This window comes from Sturnus vulgaris, chromosome 26 (genome assembly GCF_052056855.1).
Source record: "Sturnus vulgaris isolate bStuVul1 chromosome 26, bStuVul1.hap1, whole genome shotgun sequence".
Lineage (NCBI taxonomy): Eukaryota > Metazoa > Chordata > Aves > Passeriformes > Sturnidae > Sturnus > Sturnus vulgaris.
This window is the reverse complement of record NC_142268.1, coordinates 4,037,616-4,057,608: the sequence shown is the minus strand read 5'-3', so window position 1 is coordinate 4,057,608 and position 19,993 is coordinate 4,037,616. Positions and strand designations below refer to the sequence as shown.

General features: G+C 59.8%; 2 protein-coding genes across 3 annotated transcripts in view; one reads left to right on the top strand and one right to left on the bottom strand.

The window, feature by feature from the left end:
- The first annotated feature begins 273 nt into the window (after positions 1-273).
- On the top strand, positions 274-5,462 carry AMH (anti-Mullerian hormone). Its single transcript, XM_014884364.2, has 5 exons — positions 274-814; positions 1,831-2,003; positions 2,574-2,694; positions 2,843-3,044; positions 3,206-5,462. Exons 1-5 carry the CDS (start codon positions 274-276, stop codon positions 4,119-4,121), a joined length of 1,953 nt encoding a protein of 650 aa, XP_014739850.2. The 3' UTR covers positions 4,122-5,462.
- Positions 4,709-19,993, bottom strand: part of LOC148221207 (uncharacterized) — a 34,144-nt gene continuing 18,859 nt past the window's right edge. The window contains exons 1-7 of one of the 2 annotated variants that reach the window (XM_088179202.1): positions 15,732-15,986; positions 8,597-8,649; positions 7,822-7,986; positions 7,004-7,156; positions 6,858-6,920; positions 6,571-6,713; positions 4,709-6,456 (exon numbers count right to left, since the gene is read on the bottom strand). In XM_088179202.1, the coding sequence (XP_088035328.1) occupies positions 5,755-6,456; positions 6,571-6,713; positions 6,858-6,920; positions 7,004-7,156; positions 7,822-7,918 (1,158 nt within the window). In that variant the 5' untranslated portion in view covers positions 7,919-7,986; positions 8,597-8,649; positions 15,732-15,986 and the 3' untranslated portion in view covers positions 4,709-5,754. Of the gene's footprint in view, positions 6,457-6,570; positions 6,714-6,857; positions 6,921-7,003; positions 7,157-7,821; positions 7,987-8,596; positions 8,650-15,731; positions 15,987-19,993 lie in introns of those variants that run through there. The other variant, XM_088179201.1, reaches the window with a different exon arrangement.

Here is a 19,993-nt window from a genome sequence, read left to right as displayed (position 1 = left end):
AGTCAAGGCCGTGCATCCCTACGAGCGAGTGCAACAGCTTCGATTTTTGAACGTTTCCAAAACGAGCTGCAGACCCAAAAATAGAACAAAAGAAGTTTCTTTGCCACCTCCCTCGCTCATCTGCAGCGCGACAGCCCCGGGGCGGCTCAGGGGAGGTTGTTGTGCCTCGGCCACTCAAGGCCACCCCTGGTTAAAAGGGAGACGCCGTCCTCCCTCTTCCTGCCGAGGGCTTGGGATGCGGGAGCTGCTCCAGGGAAGAGCTCAGGTGGGACCATGAGCGCTCTCAGGGAGCTCCTGCTGTGCCTGGTGCTGCTGCTCCCCTCTGCAGCTCTGCCCAGGAAAGAGCAAAGAGATTCCCTGATGGAGCTGAGCCTGCTGGAAGAGCTGGGGCTGGAAGCAGAAGGCAGAAAGGTGGGAAATGGAAGTTTGCAGGAGTCACCCAGGTCCAGGAGGGCTGCTGCCACTCGCCTCTTCTCCAAGCCCGAGCCGGGAGCCAAATGCCCGCAGGGAGTGGCTGAGGCGGGGGGCCCGGGCTGGCCCCTCGGGGGCCTGGAAGGGCCCGTGTGCAGGGTGAGGATGGAGCAGGACGGGGCCAGCCCGAGGCACCTGGAGGTGCTGGGTGTGCTCGGCCACTACGAGAGCAGCTTCATCAAACTGCTGAGACGGCGCCGGAGCTGGGACGGGAACTTCGCGGGGACCTTCGGGCTGTGCCGGGCCGGGGGGGCGGGGGCTGCTCCCCATCCCCTGCAGAGCATCCACGAGCACGTGCTGGAGCCGGGGCTGGAGAGATTCCTGGTCCTGCACCTGGAGGAAGGTTGGTGGGAGAGCCCTGCAGGCTCCGAGGTGGAGCAGGGAGGGGAAGGATGCAGGGCTCAGGGTGGTGATGCTGTTTGTTGGCCCGAAGCCAGGGATTTAAACACAGAATTAAATGTGGGGGTTGGGTTCCCTTTAAAAACAGCGAAGTGATGGAGTGGAATGTTTCTGGGCACGTTTTTAAGGAGGTTTAGCAGTGAGGACGGCAGCGCGGCTCTGCCATCTGTCCCCACCTCTGACCAACACCCAGGTGCCACATTCCAGCAGCGTTTGGACACCGCCCTCAGGGGTGCACAGGGTGGGATTGTTGGGGTGTCTGTGCAGGGCCAGGGATGGGACTGGTGATTCTTGAGGGTCCCTTCCAGCTCAGGACGTTCTATGATTCTTGGTGGCTTCTGCTCCACCCTCATGAGTGTTTCTCACTTTCTGCCTTAACACAACTGATGGGTTTGGGTCCCATCCCAGCCCTGGGGAGAAAGGAGGGGGTCAGACCCAGCCTGGCACGTGCTGATCTCCCACTCTTGGGGCCGTGGGGCAGCCCGGGATCCTGGGCTGCTCCTGTAGCTTCAGCCTTATGGGCAAACCTGAACACACAGTCCCCTGTCCCATCCAGGGGCTGATTCTGGTGCTGGAGAGGGAGTAACACATTCCGATTTCCTCCGTAACAAGAGGGCAATGATTGTTTCTTTCGTCCTGAAATCCTCCTCTCCTGGGATTTGGGCTTTCACTGAACTCACCAGTACTGGGCAGTGGGGAAGTCCAAGTGGCTCTTCCCCGGGCAGGGGCCACAACGTCCCCGAGTCACTAGAGAGCAGATTTCTGTGGGATCTGGGGGAGGCGGGTGCAGGGTGTGTCCTGCTCTCCATCTCCCTGGAGCCGGGGATGGGATTTGCTGTGTCCCTTCACCCTGTGGGCTCCTGTCCCCGGTCTCTGGTTCTTACATGGGGACAGTGCTCGGCCCGAAGCCCCCTCCTCACCCCCCGGAGGGGATTCACGGCCGTGTCTCCCCCGTTCCAGTGCAGTGGGAAGCGCAGGTGAAGCTGCGGTTCCAGCTGGTTTTCCAGGCGGAGGTGGGACGGGCTCTGGGAGAGCTGCAGGCGGCCGTGATGCTTTTCTACCTGGGCAGCCGGGAGGGCTCCGGGCACCCGCAGGAGCTGCTGCTCACCGGCCCGGGGCTGGCGCGGGACCAGGTGGGTCCGGGCTGGGTGCGTGGGGGTGTCCCGGCTGTGCCGCCCAGGGCCTTTGTCATCCCTCCCGGTCCGCTCAGCAGCCCCTCCAGTTCCCTTTGCTACCCCCTCCCAATTCATTCATCGTTGCCTCCACTCCATTCACAATCCCCTCCCAGTCCCTTTGTCACCCCTCCATCCCGTTCTCCAACCCCTCCCAGTCCCTTTGCCATCCCCTCCCAGCCTGTCCGCCCAGTCTCCCGCTCCCGCCGTGCCTGAAGATGGAGCCCTTGCCCTGTCCCCAGCAGGGCCAGAGGGGCTGCCCGAGGTACCCAGCCCGGTCTGGGGTCCTGATCCCCCGCCTGTCCCCTCGGGGGTTCACTGGGTTCCCTGCACCCCGCGGCCCCCGGAGCAGTTCTGGGGCTGGGGGCGAAGCTCGCAGTGGTCCCCACCGTCCCTGTCGCTGCTCCCTGGGCCACCGCGGGCTGGGTGACCTGGGGCCCGCAGGGACCACAGCGGGGGCTCACAGGAGTGTGTCCCCCGTGACGTCTCACCCACGCCCTCGGGGCTTCTGTGTCTTGTGCCTCGGTGCAGAGGCTCTGCCTCTCCAGGGACACGCAGTACCTGGCCCTGGCAGCCGCCGCAGCCTCGGTCACTCGCAGCGCGGAGCGGCTCCGCTTCTCGGCGTCCCTGGCCATCCACAGCGGCGAGGGAGGTAGGGACAGGGGGATACCCTGGGGACAGCAGCATCCTCGCCTTCGTGTCCTCACTTGGGCGTTTGGGGTCCTCTCGGGCCCACGAGAGGCCGTGGGGACATGCAGGAGACCCCAGAGCAGCGTCCTCACCTCTCGTCGCTGCTGCAGGTGCCCCCCTGCCCCGCACGGAGGTGCAGCAGCTCCTGTTCGGCTCCGATGACAAATGTTTCACTCGGATGACCCCCGTGCTGCTGCTGCTGGCCAAGTCACGGCAGCAGGAGGAGGAAGAGGAAGAAGAAGAGGCTTTGGCCCCATCCTCCTACCTCTCTGCTGAGGGGGTGGTGGACACAGCTCCGTACCCACAGCTCAGGTCCGTGGCCGTCGCTGCAGGAGCGGCAAAACATGGGCTGGGAGATGAAGTGTGACAGGGGCAGCCCCAGCTGTGGGACCATGGGTGGCTGTAGGGCACGGCCTGCTGGGACCCCCGGGGTACACGGGGTGCCCGTGACTCTCCCTGTGTTCTCCTTGCAGCCCACTCCAGGCCGGGACCGAGGAGCTGCCGACCCCCACTGCCCCGAGCCCAGTCAACACTTCGACCCCAGCGCCCGGGGGCAGCGCCCAGTTCCTGGCAATCCTGACTCAGTTCATCCGGCAACTCCTGAACTCCTCCAGTGAGCCGCCCCCCCAGCCCAGTGCCCACCACTGGCTGGACTTCGAGGTGATGGAGACCCTCCCTCACCAGCTGCTCAACCTGTCGGAGGAGGCGGCGCTGGAGCGCCTGGTGCAGTCGGAGGAGCCCTCGGTGCTGCTGCTGCCCCAGGACAGCGGGGCCGTGCTGGAGCAGCACCTGGGGGATTGGCAGCCGGAGGGCTCCGTGCTGCAGCTGCTGATGGGCAAACTGCAGGTGCTCATCCAGGAGCTCAGGGACATCCCGGCTTTCCAAGCCAACGCGGCGCTTTTCCAGCACCTCCTGACCTTCTGCTACTACCCAGCAGAGCCGGGCCAGGCCGAGGCTGCCGAGCGGGGGCCGGGCCCGCGGAAGCTGCGCACGCTGCTGCTGCTGAAGGCGCTGCAGTCGGTGCGGGCGCGCTGGCAGGAGCACAGGAAGGTGCAGCGGCAGAACCGCAGCGCTCGGCACCAGGCGCACTGCCGGCTGCAGGAGCTCACCATCGACCTGCGCGACCGCCACTTCATCGTCATGCCCACCGCCTACGTGGCCAACAACTGCGAGGGGCCCTGCCGGCTGCCGCTGTCCTCTCGCATCTCCAGCTATTTCTCGCACACGGTGCTGCTGCTGGACGTGCAGGAGCGGGGCTCGCCGCTGCGCAGGGCTCCCTGCTGCGTGCCCGTGCGCTACTCGGACCAGCTCATCATCAGCCTCTCCTCGGACGGGCTGGAGATCCGCAAGTTCCCCAACATGGTGGCAGAGGAGTGCGGCTGCCGGTGAGGCTCCCGCCGGCCTCCCCGCCCGCCCCACCCCGGCCCCTCTCCCGGTTTGCCCTCCCGGCTCGGGGTCTGGAGACGGGAGCTCCCGTGCGTCCTTTCCCCGTGGTTTGGCTCGTTAGCGTCGCTCTGGTTCTGTGTTCATCCATCCATGCCTGTCCCTGGGGCTGCTCCGTGTCCCCTGGGGATGTCCCCGCTCCCGCTGCTGAGGATGCCCGAGGTACCCGGTTTGGGCTGGGCACGGCCACGGCAGGGCTGTGCCGGGAGGGAGAAGCTTGGCAGATCCAGGCGGGACCGTTCCTGTTTATCCCTCACTCTCTGCTCCTGCAGTGGCTGGGAAGGGCAGGCGCTGCTTCCTCCAAGCCTTGCAGCATCCTCTGGCCATTCCCCAGCCCACGGCCCATCACGGGACCCCCCTGGCCACACGGCCCCACCTGTGACAGAGCAAGAGGCCAAATCCCCTCGCAGAGACCCTGGGGACACGTCTCTGTGTGAGCCGGGGCCGTGAGGAGCCGCTGGCGGTGGCTTGGGGCTCCCGGCCAGGTCACATCTGCGTCACCCCGCGCTGACCCCGCTGCGGGGCGAGGGGAGGAGGGACGGAGCGATCCCATTACAGCTCCCGGGCTGCTCTCACCATTAATGGGAGCGGGAGCAGGCGGCTGCCAGAGCACCTGCTCCGCGTCCCCGCCGGCCTCAGCCCAGATCATCTTCCAGCAGAGCCCAGCCCTCAGCCCTCAGCCCTCCCCAAACCCTTGGGGAGCAGCTCCTGGGCTTGTCCTGGCTGCACCTCCTTGGGTTTTGCGGTGTCCCCACGGAGAGGCACGGCTGGAGGTTGGTACCCACCAGTCCCATCTCACAGGATTAGCCCTGAGCCCCTCGGGTTCGGGGAGGCACAGAAAACACACACACATATCCAGAGACAAAACACATATCCAGGAACAAAACAGATAACCAGGGACAAAGGGTTTTCTCATTTTCCTTTCCCCCCCCTCTATTTTTTAAAAACATCCAGTTGAATACCTTATGAAAAATGAAAATAGTTTATTTTAACCACTGTTGATTTAGCAAATACTGAAACCTGCCATGGGTCAGGGCTGTGAACGCCTCTGGCTGTGTGATATTGCTCTTGTGTTTCCTTTCTAAAAGCGACTCGGAGAAGGCGAGGCCCGCAGGGTGAAGGGCTCCAGCCCTGCTCTGTCACCAGCACGTTCTTGGCCACCCCTGGGCTCGGGGAGGTCGGGGGGATCTGTCCCTGATGTCCCTCTGAGGACGGCTGCAGCCTGGTTCCTTAACCCAGAATATTCTTCTCTCTTGATTTGCTTTCAATAAAACCATTAACACAAGAGCTGCACAGTCTGGACACAGCTCTGTTCTCTGGGAACCACGAGTGGAGATGAACTGCAGAGAGATTTTGGGTGAGGATAGAGAAGCAAAGGGGCCCAAAGAAGCTCCTTCCATGAGTCCTTTCAGGTCGCCTTTGATCCAGGGCGGGGAGGCTCATGCCAGGCTCCTGGGGTGCTGCCCGTGCCCGGGGGTGTCTCTGGAGGACAGGCAGGGTGGGGGTCCCTTGCCGGGGGCAGGGGTGGCATTGGATCCCCCTGGACCCAGCGCCATCGAGCCCCGCGCCCGCCCCGGCCTCAGTCGCGCCTCTTGCCCTCCCTGGCCCGGCCGTCCCTGCCCGGCTCCCAGGGTTTCCTGCCCCTCTGCTGCTTCCAGTCCCGCCTCGGGCTCTCCCGGCCGCCGTCAGCCCTGCCGGGACGGCCCTTCCACCCCTCCCTCCGGGACTCCTCCCGCTCTCGCCGTCTCTCCTTCCTCTCCTTCCTCTCCCGGTCCCGCTTCTGGGGCTGCTGCTCCGGTTCCCTGGGGGCCCTGGGGGCTCTGCCAGGTTTGTCCCCCGGTGTCCTGTCCTTGGCTCGTGCCTCCCTCCGGCTCCGCTCCACATGGGCAGCACGGCCTTCCCGGCCTTTCTCCTTCTTCTCCTCCTTCTTCCTCTTCCTCTTCTCCCTCTCGTCCTCCTCCTCCTCTTCTTCCTCCTCCTCTGCCTCCTCCTCCTCCTCTTTTTCTTCCTCCTTCTCCTCCTTTTCTTCTTCCTCCTCCTCCTCCTCCTCCTCCTCCTCCTTCTTCTCATCTTTCTCCACCTTCTTCTCATGCTTCTCCTGGCTCTTCTTCCCCTCCATCACAGCCATTGGCACCTCGGGGACATCTTCAGGTTCTTCGTCCTTGTCCTCATCCTCATCCTTGTCTTCATCCTCATCCTTGTCCTCATCCTTGTCCCCATTCTTGTCCTCATCCTCTGGTGTTGTGCGGCCAAACCACTTCTTGAAGATCCAGGGTTCTGCCTGTGGGGACAAAGGGGACCAGGAACTGATGATGCATCCCAGGGGACCCCTCTCCATCCCTCCCCCAGGGGACAAGACGCTCCCTGCCCCGGGAGGTGCCACCCTGACCCGTACCAGGTTGCTGTCAGCTTCGCTGTCATAGTCATCGTCACCATCTTCATCATCATCATCCTCCTCCACCACGCTGCTCTCCGGTGGGGGCGTAGGCTGGGCAGTCACCACCTCTGGGATCTCCTCGGCCTTGGGGCTCAGCACCTCTGGGAGGGGAGAGGGACAGGCCGCTGTCAGCTGAGGATGAGTTTGTTTGGGCGGGATATCCCAGACAGGGGCTCCCAGGGCCACCCCAGGCTGGGATGTGGCGGGGGCCGGGGGACAGGGCAGGGACGGAGCGCTGGACCCACCGGCAATGGGAGGGGACGGAGGCTCCTGCCGGCCACGGGCGAGTCCCTCCTTGGAGCATGGCGCTGGAAGAGAGCAGGGGACAGGAGCCAGGAGGTGGCAGCGCGGTCTGGCCACCCCTGCCCGCTCCGCCCGGCTCCCGACTCACCTTGGAGCACCTGGAAGGTGACGCTGAGCAGGGCGACGACGGAGGCCACCAGGATGCACTTGTTGAGGGTGAGCCCTTCCCAGAGCAGCGGCTCCTCCGCAGGGTCCAGGCTGGGCGGATCCACCTTGCTCTGCACCGGGAGGCTCCTGGGGACTGGGGACCCCACGGAAAAAATGTTACTGCAGGGAACTGGGAAGAGGCAAAGGGCTCTGAGCTGGGAGTGGGAAGAGCTCTTAACATCCTCCTGCACAGCGCACTCAGGGCGGGGACAGGGACAGGAACGGACGGGGAGAGGGACAGGAGGGGGAGGGAGAGGGAGAGGGAGAGGGGCAGGGGCAGAGACAGGGACAGGGACAGGGACAGGGACAGGAGGGACAGGGACAGGGACAGGGACAGGAGGGACAGGGACAGGGACAGGGACAGGGACAGAGACAGGACGTGTTTGCACTGCAGGAGTGGGGACAAGAGTGTCCTGGGTGCTGATACCGAGGGGTTTGGCCATGGTGGCATTAGAGTATCCTGGGGATGAAGCTGGGAAAATTCTGCCCGTGCTCCTCCTCCAGCAGCAAATCTGGGCAGGGTGGAGAGGAAGAGGAGGAGCGGAGGGTCTGGCAGGGTCTGGCAGGCGGCTGAGGAGCCCCATCTCCATCCCTGTGTCACTGATTTCCCCGGGGACTGTGGAGGGCACAGCTCCTCCTGTCACTGCTCCGTGGCCGGGCCGTGTCCCCCGGGCTGGCCGGGATTGCTGGGGCCTGGGTGGCCATTCTGGGCCGTTCTGGGCCATTCTGGGGCAGGGAGGGGCTTTCCCACACACCCACCTGGCGGCCCGGCAGCGCTGCCCTTGGCTCCCACCTTCTCCGCCCGCTTCTTCTCGGCCGCTTTCCTGTCCCCGCCGAGCGGGGCTGGCTCTGGCATGTCCGGCTCCTGCCTCGAGCTCGTCCGGGTCCTGCTCGGAGACACCGCTCGGGACTCTCCTCTATTCCCTGCGGGACAGGGACACGCTGCTCTGGGGGTTCCCGAGGCACCAACTCGGTCCCTGCAGCACCTGGGCCGTGTGTTCACCTCAGCCTTAAAACAGATTTTACGTTATTTAAGCCGGATTTAGACACGGCTTAGCCCCGGCACACACGGGTGGGCTCCAGGCTGTGCTTGGGACCCCCCCTCGGGGCTGGGCAGGGGCTGCAGCATCCACGGAGGGTGGGATCGATGTGCCGGGAGCGGAGGGAGCCGTGCTGCGCTCCGGGCTCGGTGCTGAGCGCGGCCTTGGTGGCCGGGCTGGGTGTTGGTCAGTGCCACCAGGGAGAGCTGCCCACCGGCACGGAGCAGTGACAGTGACAGCGACAGCTGGGGGACATCGGGCTGCCCCGGGATGGACGTGCTGCAACACTGCCGGGCGGAATGTCACTGCGGGACAGCCCCAGCTCGGCCCCCTGCTCTGCCCTGGCACAGGGATCCATCCCTGGCACCCCCTGACCCTGCTCCAGCACAGGGATCCATCCCTGGCACCCCCCCCCGGCACAGGGATCCATCCCTGGCACCCCCCCCCGGCACAGGGATCCCCCAGGCACCCCCACCCTGACCCTGGGCACTCACATGGGCTCCACCTCTGTCCCCGTGGCTGTCGCTGCTCACCGGAGCGTTGGCATCTGTCAAAGACAACACAGCACAGCTCCTCAGGTGACAGATTTGGGGAGGTGGGAATCACCAGGGGCTGGGGGGTGTGGACCCCTCAGAGACACCCCTGGCCTGCAGAGAGGGGACACCTGGCCGTGCTGCCCCTGTTGGTGTTGCTGGGTCACCTGAGGTGTCTCCAGTCAGGCAAAAAGGCCCCCCCAGGCATCAAGGGGGTGCAATAGGAGCCCTGGGGAGCTCACTCCCAGGGGAGTGGCAGCCAAAGGGACAGTGACCTCCCTGCCAAGGCACATGGTGGGACCAACAGCCTGGGGTGTGCTCGGACACCCCAAAACCACAAGGCTGGACACTGGAAGGCAGAGCCTGGACAGCAGGAGAAGTCCCAGCTACCACGGAGCAACCAGACCTCAAAAAGGAACTCAAGGGGACTGCCAGGCTCAGGGAGGACTCTCAGGACTTTTCCCAGCTGGGAAGTGGGAGAGCAAACTGAGGGTCCCCAGGAAGGGCTGGGGAGGGGGTTCAGCTCCTCGGGGTCCTGGGAGAGCTGCGGGACTGGGAAGGCACCACAAGGTCCCAGCACCACTGGCCTCAGCCCTCGGCATCTCCAAGTCCACTGCCTCAGCTGCCACATCCTCCCCAGAAGGAAGAATTTTTGCCCCCTTTGAGCCAGATTTAGTTTATTTCCCCCTGTGGAACACTGAGAAAAGATACCAGTCCCAGGATGAAACCTCCGACTCAGTGTTGGAAGCAGAACAGATAAATAAGAGGAAACCTTTTAGCCATGATCTGAAAGGTCTTTGCAATCAAGAGGAAATAAAATGAGTCTTTGGTTTGTTTAAGTGATGTAAGTCTGGTCTTTTCTCTGCTGGGAAGGGACAGAGCTGCCTCAGGACTCTCGCGGTGGCTGTGGGGGGTTCCCAGACCCAGGGAAAACACAAAGGTGGAGAACTTTTCCTCAAAAGAAAAGAACTTTTCCTCAAAGTGTTTCCCCCTCACGTGCTTGCCATATTTTTGAGTTTCTCAATCATTCCCCCTGGTTTTGGGCACAGATGAGCACCAGGAAGGGGGAGGAGGACCCAAGCCTTTGTTCTTCTTCTCCCTGGCCATGATCCATGTTCCCATGGAGCTGGTGTCACACAGGTGTCCCTCAGTGCCCGAGGTCACCCTGTGAAGTGACACCACCACAAAGAACCCTCTCTGCCAGGCTGAGCTGTGTCCTGCAGAGTCTCACACACCTCACCAGTGGCCATGGCTCATGGTAAGGACAAGAAACATCCTCTCCTGTCCTTCCTTGGCCATCTCTGAGCTCTCCCTGCCCACCTGGACAGCCCTTTGGTGGCCTCAGGGCATCCCAAGTCTTTCTCTAACGCTGCACAGGGACCATGTCACCTCGAGGGACCCTCAGTACAAACACTGTGCCCACAGCACACCCCAGTGCCCTGTCACAAAGTGCCAGGCTCTTTCCATGTCTCCACCCCTTGGGCTTCACCGTGATGGAGGAGCCTCCAGACCCGGGGACAGGCAGGTGCCCTTCCCTGCCATGTGCCCCAAAAACATTAACTCAGCCCCAGGGCTGAGCAGATCCATGTCCTGCTCTGTCCCCTCTGTGCAGGAGATGGGGCTCTGTGCCCTGGCAGGAGGGGGATGCACTCCAGGGCTCTTCAGCCCACGCAGGATCCTCGTCCCCAGCCACGATGGGCTGGAACAACTTCCTGGGCTGGTGATCCCAGCACAGCCACTGCCCAGGCCAGGCACGGCAGGGGTGGCCACAGTGCCAGGGGTGGCCATCAATGCCGGGGTGGCCACAGTGCCAGGGGTGGCCATCAATGCCGGGGTGGCCTTCAAAACCAGGGGTCGCCACCAATGCCAGGGGTGGCCACCAATGCCAGGGACACTTTGCCCATCAGGGCCAGTCACCCACAGCCCCCAAGTGCAGCTGCCGCCGCCCAGGAGCGCTCCCATCCATCCATCCATCCCTCCCGTTCGCCCATCCCGCTCCCCGGGACTCTCGCCCCGCACGCCAGAGCCGCCCGTAAACGCTCAAAATCGCAGGCACTTAACAAATAATCAGCTCGGCTCTGCTGCCACCGGGACTTCTCCTGCACGGGCTCCCGAGGTCGCCTTCACCGCTGACTCACATCAAAGAAACTTCCAAAAATAGTCCCCTCGCCTGCCCCGCTCTCCCTGTCACCCTCGCCCAGGATGAGCCCCGTGGCTCCGGGTCCCTCGCGGCCAGAGGGAGCCGGGCTGTGACCAAGGGCTGGCGAGGGGCTGCCCCACATCAGGGCTTAAAAGCCACAGAAATTCGTACCTGGGGTCGGCCGCCGCCTCCTCCTCGGCTGCAGCCCCGGGCGGCCGCGGCTCTCCCGGGTAAAGAACAGCAACAGCTGCCGGAGGGAGCCGGAGTAAAATAGCGCCCAATCACCGGGGCCCGAGCGCCACAAAAGGCAGCTCAGCCCCGGCCCCGAGCGCAGGGACTGCCCCGGGCACGGAGGGCGGCTCTCAGGGGCACCTGAGGGGGTTTATCCCTCTGTGACACTCGGGAGAGCACGGGGGGGGGGGGGACAGGGACCCCAGCCCCGGGTGTCTGAGCCAGCTGTGGGAGGGAGGGAGGGAGGGAGGGATGGGTAGATGGATGGATGATGGATGATGGATGATGGATGGATGATGGATGGATGGATGGATGGATGGATGATGGATGGATGATGGATGGATGATGGATGGATGGATGGATGGATGGATGATGGATGATGGATGGATGATGGATGATGGATGGATGATGGATGGATGGATGGATGGATGGATGGATGATGGATGATGGATGGATGGATGATGGATGATGGATGATGGATGATGGATGATGGATGGATGATGGATGATGGATGGATGGATGGATGGATGGATGGATGATGGATGGATGATGGATGGATGATGGATGGATGATGGATGGATGGATGGATGGATGGATGGATGGATGATGGATGATGGATGATGGATGGATGATGGATGGATGGATGGATGGATGGATGATGGATGATGGATGATGGATGGATGGATGATGGATGATGGATGGATGATGGATGATGGATGATGGATGGATGGATGATGGATGGATGGATGATGGATGGATGGATGATGGATGGATGATGGATGATGGATGGATGGATGGATGATGGATGATGGATGATGGATGATGGATGGATGGATGATGGATGGATGGATGATGGATGATGGATGGATGATGGATGGATGATGGATGATGGATGGATGATGGATGGATGGATGATGGATGGATGGATGGATGATGATGATGATCAATGTGGATGCTGGGGGTGCAGAGGTGGAGCAGAAACCTGACAGACACTGGTAAGGAGAGAGAATGAGAAATCCCCCTGGGGGCAGCAGTGCTCAGACAATCCCAGTGAAAATCCCGTTTTGCAGTGTTTGGAGAGATCCATTGCCCTCCCACCCCTCTGATGTTCCCGTTCCTGTTCCCAGGAGCCCTGTCACAGCCACAGGCACCTCGTGGGCGGGTGGGAGAGGGGATGTCCCATCCCAGCCACTCCCAGGACATAGGGAGGAGATGAACAATCCCATCTGCGAGCTGCAAAAGACCCTCGGGCTCTGGCCCTGCTTGTGGGGGTTATCCCGAGCCCCAGCTCAGCACGGGCAGGAACAACCTCGGGCAGAAGCTGCTGTGCCAGGGATGTGGTGCAGACTGGGACCAGTCTGGCACATCCCACTTTGAGGACATTGCTTTTATGGAGTGGCTTCAGGCTCAAAAACCCCCAAATCCCTGAAATTGTAACATTTCACAGCTGCAGGATTGACATTTTTCTTTAGCAAGATCTAAAGGAGGAATAAACCAGGCACTGCCTTTCCCAGAACACCTGGTGAGGTTGGATCCAGGTCCTGCTTTAGGAGCTCTCAGTGCAGGAGCTCAGGAGCAGCCTCTGCTCGCCAGGGCAGGGATTTGCCGTCTCCAGCAGGGACAGGACTGAGCACACCGAGGGATGAACAATGTGCAGTGGAAGGCGGATGGATGGAGGAGGGATGGGGCTGCACACAGCCCCCACAGCGGCCAGAGCAGTGGGCACACTCTCAGGAGAGTTCTCCCGGTTTTATTCCCACTCCAGCAGGCTCAGGGCTGTTCACTGGCATGGCATTTGCTTTATAGGGAGCTGATGAAAGAAGAAAATCATAAACGGGCCAAAAAAAAATCCCTTTTCCGCCTAGTTAATCACGTTTCCCATGCTGCCCCCAGGTTTGTTCCTTGTTCCTGCCTCCCGTGGGTGAGCTGGTCCTTCCAGGAAAGATGCCAGCGGCTGAACAGGCACCGTCTGCACTCGCAGAGCTCCGGCAAAACAACCTCCCACTTCATCCTTACATGGAGCCACAGCACAGAGAGCTCTCCTCGCCCTTCCTCGGACTTTTCAACACTCCGTGCCTGCAGCAGGGAGGGACCGGCAGCGTTTTTGCCTCCACACGTTTAGCTCGGAGCCCCGTGGAGCTGCAAAGCCTCCACCTCCATCGCACAATTTATCCCGGGCAGATGGAGGAAAGAGATTCCCGGAGGCAAATTCTTTCCTAATCTCTTGAATCCCCCCCAAATCCCGGCTTCTTCCTTGCCCTGAGCCTGATAAAAGTGTCTCTGGGAAGAGAGAGCTCAGGGAGGGGGAAACCCGATCCGGCTGGGAGAGCAGGAGGAGAGAGCCAGGTGGGAGAGCAGGGGAGGGCAGTGGAGCAGCGTCCAGGCCAAGTACTGGCTTTGGATTCGGCCGGATGGCACAGCCCCTCCTCCCTGGCTTCCCGGGCTGCCCACCAGCTTGTGTCCTCACGAACTGTGCTCCGGGCTGTGCTGCAGCATCCCCTCACTGCCATGGCAACGCTCACTGATCCTCCCACCAGGACATCATCTCCCTTCTCCCCGTTTGTAATAACTCGCAGTTAAAAGGCAATCAAAAAGGCATAAAATTAGTCACGGAGTATTTTGGGCACAGGTTGGTTCTGGGGATGAATCTTCCTTCTCCCTGCACAATTCCCTCTCTCCCCAGAGCTCCCAGCCCCTGCCTGACTCTGTCTCCTCCTGCCACAGCTATGAGGGGTGGCAGATGCTCGAGCTGGCTGCTCAGGTGTTTTTCCACTCCTCACCAGGCTGGCTCCAAGTTTTCCCCTTGGATTTCATCCCTGGCTCCATCAGAACCTGCCTGACCATGTTCCCAAGGCTTGGGACTCCAAAACACTTCCCAGCCTTTGGAGCCTTTACCTTCCAACCTGGGCAGGGTTGGGCTCTTGGTCTGATTTTAGAGATGGGAATTTGGATGTTGTCTGCCAAGCCAAGTGCCCTGGGCATGGCTTTGCAGGTCATGTCCAGCTCCAGCTGTGTCACTCCCATGCTGGCATTGTCCCTTGGGGGCTGCACAGGGCAGGTCCCCTGCTGCTGGCACCAAAGACCTGCTGGAGATGCACGTGGAGCTCACCCAGGTGCTGCATGGGCTTGTTGGAGCAGCTTGGTGTCTCCCAGCCGCCCACCCTTCCCTCACATGTGGTTGGGGATGCATTCAGAGCGGGGCTGGTGGAAGAGAGGATCACAGAAACACCAAAATTCTCCAGGAAATGGGGTGAAAGAGCACCTTGATTCCCTGCACGACCCAAACCCCAAAGGCACAGGTGTCCCCATGGCAACCTGGCCACAGCCCAGTGCTGACAGTAATATTCCACTGATCCAAAATTCCTCTTTCAGCTGGATGCACCAGCTCTTCCCAGCCTGGGGGGTTGTGCAATGGCTGTGCTGACACACATCTGCTGCCTCCTTCCCCTGAGGAACCAAACATCCACCAGGGAGATGATTCCTGCAGGAACCACGGAGCTTTCCGAGCACTGGGGTTATTGAGGAGCTCTTGGGAGGTTTCAGGAAGGGAAGGGATGTCTCCTCTCTGCCAGCTGTGCTGCTCCTGCCAGGTGCCATCTGTCAGCATGGAGATTTCAGATCTGCCAAGCTGAGCTATCTCCTTGCAGAGCTGTGGATAATGGAAGGCCTGGAGCAGTTTGGATGCTGGATGTTCCTGTGGCTCCACATCCCCAGGTGTGGCAGCAGGGCTGGAGGAGCCAGCAGGAGATGGAGCATCCTCTGCATGAGCTGATTCCCACAGCTCATACCTGGATGGGCTCCACATGCCCAGCAGGGCTGAGTGCAGATCATGGGCCTGCAAAGCTTCTGATGCCAGTTCTGATCAAGAACTCAGACCTGGGCCCTTGCTCGTAGCTTCAGGGATTTGGTTAAGCTGGAAAACATGGCCAAGAGGATCTTCTGTCCCCTTTCTTGGGTTTGAGATGGTGTGGAACTGGTGAGGGAAACTGGAGCTCTCTGGGCTGGTACCACTTTGGTTTAACAAACCACAGCTCAGAGCATCGATGGGACAAGAGGAAAGGGCCTCAGACTGCTCCAGAAGAGGTTCAGGTTGGACATCAGGAGGAATTTCTTCATGGAAAGGGTGGTCAGGCATTGGAAGGGGCTGCCCAGGGAGGTGATGGAGTCACCAAGAAACAACTGGAGGTGGCACTCAGTGCTCTGGGCTGGTGACAAGGTGGGGATTGGGCACAGGTTGGACTCAATGGTCTCAGAGGTCTTTTCCAACCCAAATGAGTCTGGGATCTTGGAGGATCTTCTTCCTCTTACCCTTTTATAGCCTGGAGAGAATGCAAGCCAGAAAAATGGTGGCTCTTGTTTGAAGGGAAGGGGCCCAGGCAGGACCACGGGGTTTTGGGAGCAGATGCTGTAGCTTAACACATTCCTCCAACTGAGTAAGGAAGAGGATCACAGCTCTTAGAAAAACTGTTCCATGTCACCTCTGGCTTCCCAGCCCTGAGCTGGATCCATCCATCCATCCATCCATCCATCCATCCATCCATCCATCCATCATCAATCCATCCATCATCCATCCATCCATCCATCCATCCATCCATCCATCCATCCATCCATCCATCAATCCATCCATCAATCCATCCATCATCCATCATCCATCCATCATCCATCATCCATTATCCATCCATCCATCATCCATCCTTGGAGCAGTGGTGCTGGACACACACTCACCCCTGACAGCGGTGTCCTGGTCACCCTCAGGGTCAGGGCTGTCTCACCATCACTCCCAGTGATGGAGGAATCCTGCTGGGGACAGATTTGGCAGAGCTGAGCAGGACAAGGAGCAGACAAGGTCCTGCAGGTCACTGTGGTTCAGTTCCAGACCTCAGTCCCAGGACTGGCTGTTGCTCAGGCCACCCAGCGTGATGACAAGATCAGGCTGGCAGGGACACAAAACACATCACGGGACACCTTTGTCACTGCTCAGGAGCTCTGGATGTGCTGGTGGATGAAATGAGCTTGGCAGGGCTCTGTGAAGAGCAGAGAGGTAACTGAGAGGGACATCCTGCTGTGACATCCACGCTTGAGCCTGAGCACAGCACAGGATCCTGTGCCAGGGATGGCTCCAGGATCTCCTGCACCTTGTGGATGTCACTGGGGCCGCTCAGGGGTGAGGGACACCCCCAGGGCAGCGGCCAGGGCTAAACCCAGCAGTGCCAGTAGAGGGAGGGCCTTCCATGGCCTCACCCCATCACCCCTGGAATGACCCACAGGTATCTGGAGCAGCTCCACATCGAAGCCACTCTGCCCACCCTGGAATCCACGTGTGCCCTAAAAACTCCAAACCACAAATCTCAGAGGTTTCACGCCTTTTCCCTGGCAGAAGGAGCTCATTCAGGTCAGCGGGGACAGATCCAGATCCTGTCAAATCCCACTTTTAGTCTCGGCTCCTTTCCATAATCATTCCATGATCCCTTTTCTCATAGCTCAGCACCAGTCAGGGCTGATCACTGTCACTCCCAGGAGAACAGGAGGACGTGACTCCATTTGAACATGGCATTTCAAAGGAATTATCCTTGGAAGTGCCATTTGGGATCAGGAAAGTGGCCACGATGTTTGTGCCACCAAGGGCTGGGGGCTGTGGCACACTCAGTCTGGAGCAGCCATGCCATGGCAAACTAAGGGAGATTTAGGGGAAGTGAAGCTTTGGGTGGAACAGCCTGGGAATATTGAACAACCCAATGATCACAAATCCTCCCCTTTTTTGGCTTTCCTGATGGATGGAGTGTTGGTGCATTTACCCAGAGAGGTTCTGCCATTGGGGGCTGCAGATCCCAACCTGTTCCTCCCTTTCCAAATAATTCCCAGTGAAGGAGCTGCTTCCCTCTGCTCTGAACAGGCACCTGCAAACAGGAATGGGAGGGCTCTGCCTCCTGTGGGAATAAGGAGCTGTTCCTCAGCTCCTCCCTCAGAGCCACCAGTCTCTTTGGGCTGATGGCACCCACTGGAGAGCAGGTCCTGCTGGATTTAACTCCTTTCCCAGGCCTCCAGCTTTGCCCCACAGGACTGAGCAGCCAGTTCTGAAGCCACGAATCCATGTCCAGAGAAACATCCCTGTGCCATGGGGATGCTCCCAGACTTGGCTGCACTGGGAGCTGCTGGGCTGTGGGACATGGGGAGGGAGGAGACGTTCCAGGCAGGCTTCAGGTCTTAAAAGAGTCATAAAAGTACAAAATCCACCACAAAGCACAGCAGGAATTCCTGCAGGGACAGCAGAAATGGCAGGAATTTCCTACTCAGTCCCAGACCTCACCTGGGGTTTCCCAGTTTCTCTGAGCCTCCCACCCTGTTCCCCATTTCTCTCTCTGTTATCAGACCAGAAATTCCCAAATTAAAACTTAGCAGACTCCAGAAACCAAGGGCAGAGGTTTCATCCTGCCACACCCGTCTGCTCTCCCCTCCCTGCCTCACATCAGGGATTTCTCAGTTCCTTTGGGACAGTCTGGGAAGGCTGGAGGGGTTTGGGTTCCTTCCTTCTCCCCTCACCAAGACCAGGACTGTGCTCTGGTGCTCTTTGTCCCTCTAAGGCATTTGCTGGGGTCCTCCTGGAGGGGTTTTGTCATCTCTCTGAGGTCTGGAAACTTTGATGATGACTTTACTTCTCCAAAATTGAAGCTGGTGTCCAAACTCCTCTGAGTTGTAGTGTGACAGAAAGGACTGGGACCTGGGGACGAGGTTTTTGAGTGAAGCCCCTTCTGCTCCAGCTTTCCCTCTTCCTACTTTCACACAGCAATGCCAAATGCAATATTTTATGCAATAGGAACAAGCAAACCCCAAACCAGCAAGGACTCCAAACAGCAGGAAACTCCCTCTCCAAAGCCACATTCTTAATGAACCCATTTTCTCTCATTTTTGCTCATCACCCTTGACCCACCCTGCAGACCAGGCTTTGTTCAGTGCTGGCAGTTTCTGTGCAATGAGGAGATGTCAAAGCTCAGGATCTTTAATGTTTTCCAGTTCTTTCCCAATATGTCATTGCTGGACATCTGTTCCTAAGACACATCCTGCTCAAACAAGAAGATTTGTGTTTGAAATAAAGCTTGAGCCTTCCCAAGGCACCACCAACCTGCAGGAAAGCCAAGGTAGAAGGGAGGACTAGAAGGGAAGGGAGAGATGGACAGAGGCTCATAACCCTGGATCCTGGATTGCCATCAGCCTGGTCCTGGGAGCCAGGACCCAGCTCCACCACAGCCAAGGTTTGGGCTGGAGCAGCAGCCAAGCAGTGAAATATCTCCTCCACCCTGGAGTACAAACAAAAAGCCCTTGGGGGAGCTCGGCAGGGCCCATCCTGTGGCACAGAGGGTGTGGCTGTGTCTGATGTCACCCTAAACACCCACAGCTGCCAGGGCACCGATGCTGGATTGGTGCTGGATCCATCTGAGCTCCACTGAGTCAGAGAGTCAGAGTTTGGGTTGGGAGGGACCTTAGAGCTCATCCCATCCCACCCCTGCCATGGCAGGGACACCTTCCACTGTCCCAGGCTGCTCCAATCCCAATGTCCAACCTGGCCTGGGACACTGCCAGGGATCCAGGGGCAGCCACAGCTGCTCTGGGCACCCTGTGCCAGCCCTGCCCACCCTCCCAGGGAACAATTCCTGCCCAATGTCCCATCCAGCCCTGTCCTCTGGCAGTGGAAGCCATTCCCTGTGTCCTGTCCCTCCATCCCTTGTCCCCAGTCCCTCTCCTGGGGCTCCTTTAGGCCCTGCAAGGAGCTCTCAGCTCTCCCTGGAGCCTTCCCTAGAGGGAAATCACAGAGCTCACAGGCATCAAAAAGGCCCAGCTTTAGGATTGTTACTCCCTGCCAGTACCAGGAGAAAGCAAACATCCTCCAAAAGCCAGGCTGCATCCACCTTGCTGTGATTAATACAAAATCAGGTGGAATCTTTCACTGACTGACAGAGAAGAGGATTCAGGAATGAGCCTCCAGTGGCTCTGTCCACCTGGCTGGGAGAAGGTGATCCAAGGGATTTGGACAAGCCCCTCCACTCAGGCAACTCCTGAGCTCAGGAATCCTCCAGCCTGGAGCATTGCCCTGGTTTTTAGGCTGTGTTCTCAGCAACACCACATGGTGATGTGAGGACTGAGCCTTGTCCTTTCCCTCCTGCCCAAACACCCTCATTCCCACTCTGCTTTCAGCTGCCTGTGCTGTATTTTGGGCAGGGCAGTGATCACACCTTGGATCACAGAGTTCAACACAGACTGAAGTGGTTCCCATGATCAGATACGACACCAGTCTGGTATTTGTTGGCAAAAAGGCACAAAGGAATGAAATGTGCCCCGGGATGGGGCAGGAAGGTGCAGAGACATGCAGGGGAAGGGCAGCGTGCCCAGGAGCTGAGGCAGGAGCCTGCAGGCTCTGGTGGTAACAATCCTAAAAGTGATGATGGAATTATTAAAACATGGTAACACGGGTGTAGGAGTGGGCAGAAGAGCAGGAGAGGAGCTGCTGCCCAGGCTTCTCCCAGCAGAAAAGTGCTCAGTGTCCCTGCCAGCCAGCAGAGTACCCTCAGAGCCTGCCCTCACATCGCTGGGGAGCCAGGCTGGGAGAGCTGGGGGTGCTCACCTGGAGAGGAGAAGGCTCCAGGGAGAGCTGAGAGCTCCTTGCAGGGCCTAAAGGGGCTCCAGGAGAGCTGGAGAGGGACTGGGGACAAGGCATGGAGGGACAGGACACAGGGAATGGCTTCCTCTGCCAGAGGGCAGGGCTGGATGGGATATTGGGCAGGAATTGTTCCCTGGGAGGGTGGGCAGGGCTGGCACAGGGTGCCCAGAGCAGCTGTGGCTGCCCCTGGATCCCTGGCAGTGTCCCAGGCCAGGCTGGACATTGGGATTGGAGCAGCCTGGGACAGTGGAAGGTGTCCCTGCCATGGCAGGGGGTGTCACAAGATGGGATTTAATGTCCCCCCCATGAAACCAGTCTGGGATTCTGTGACTGA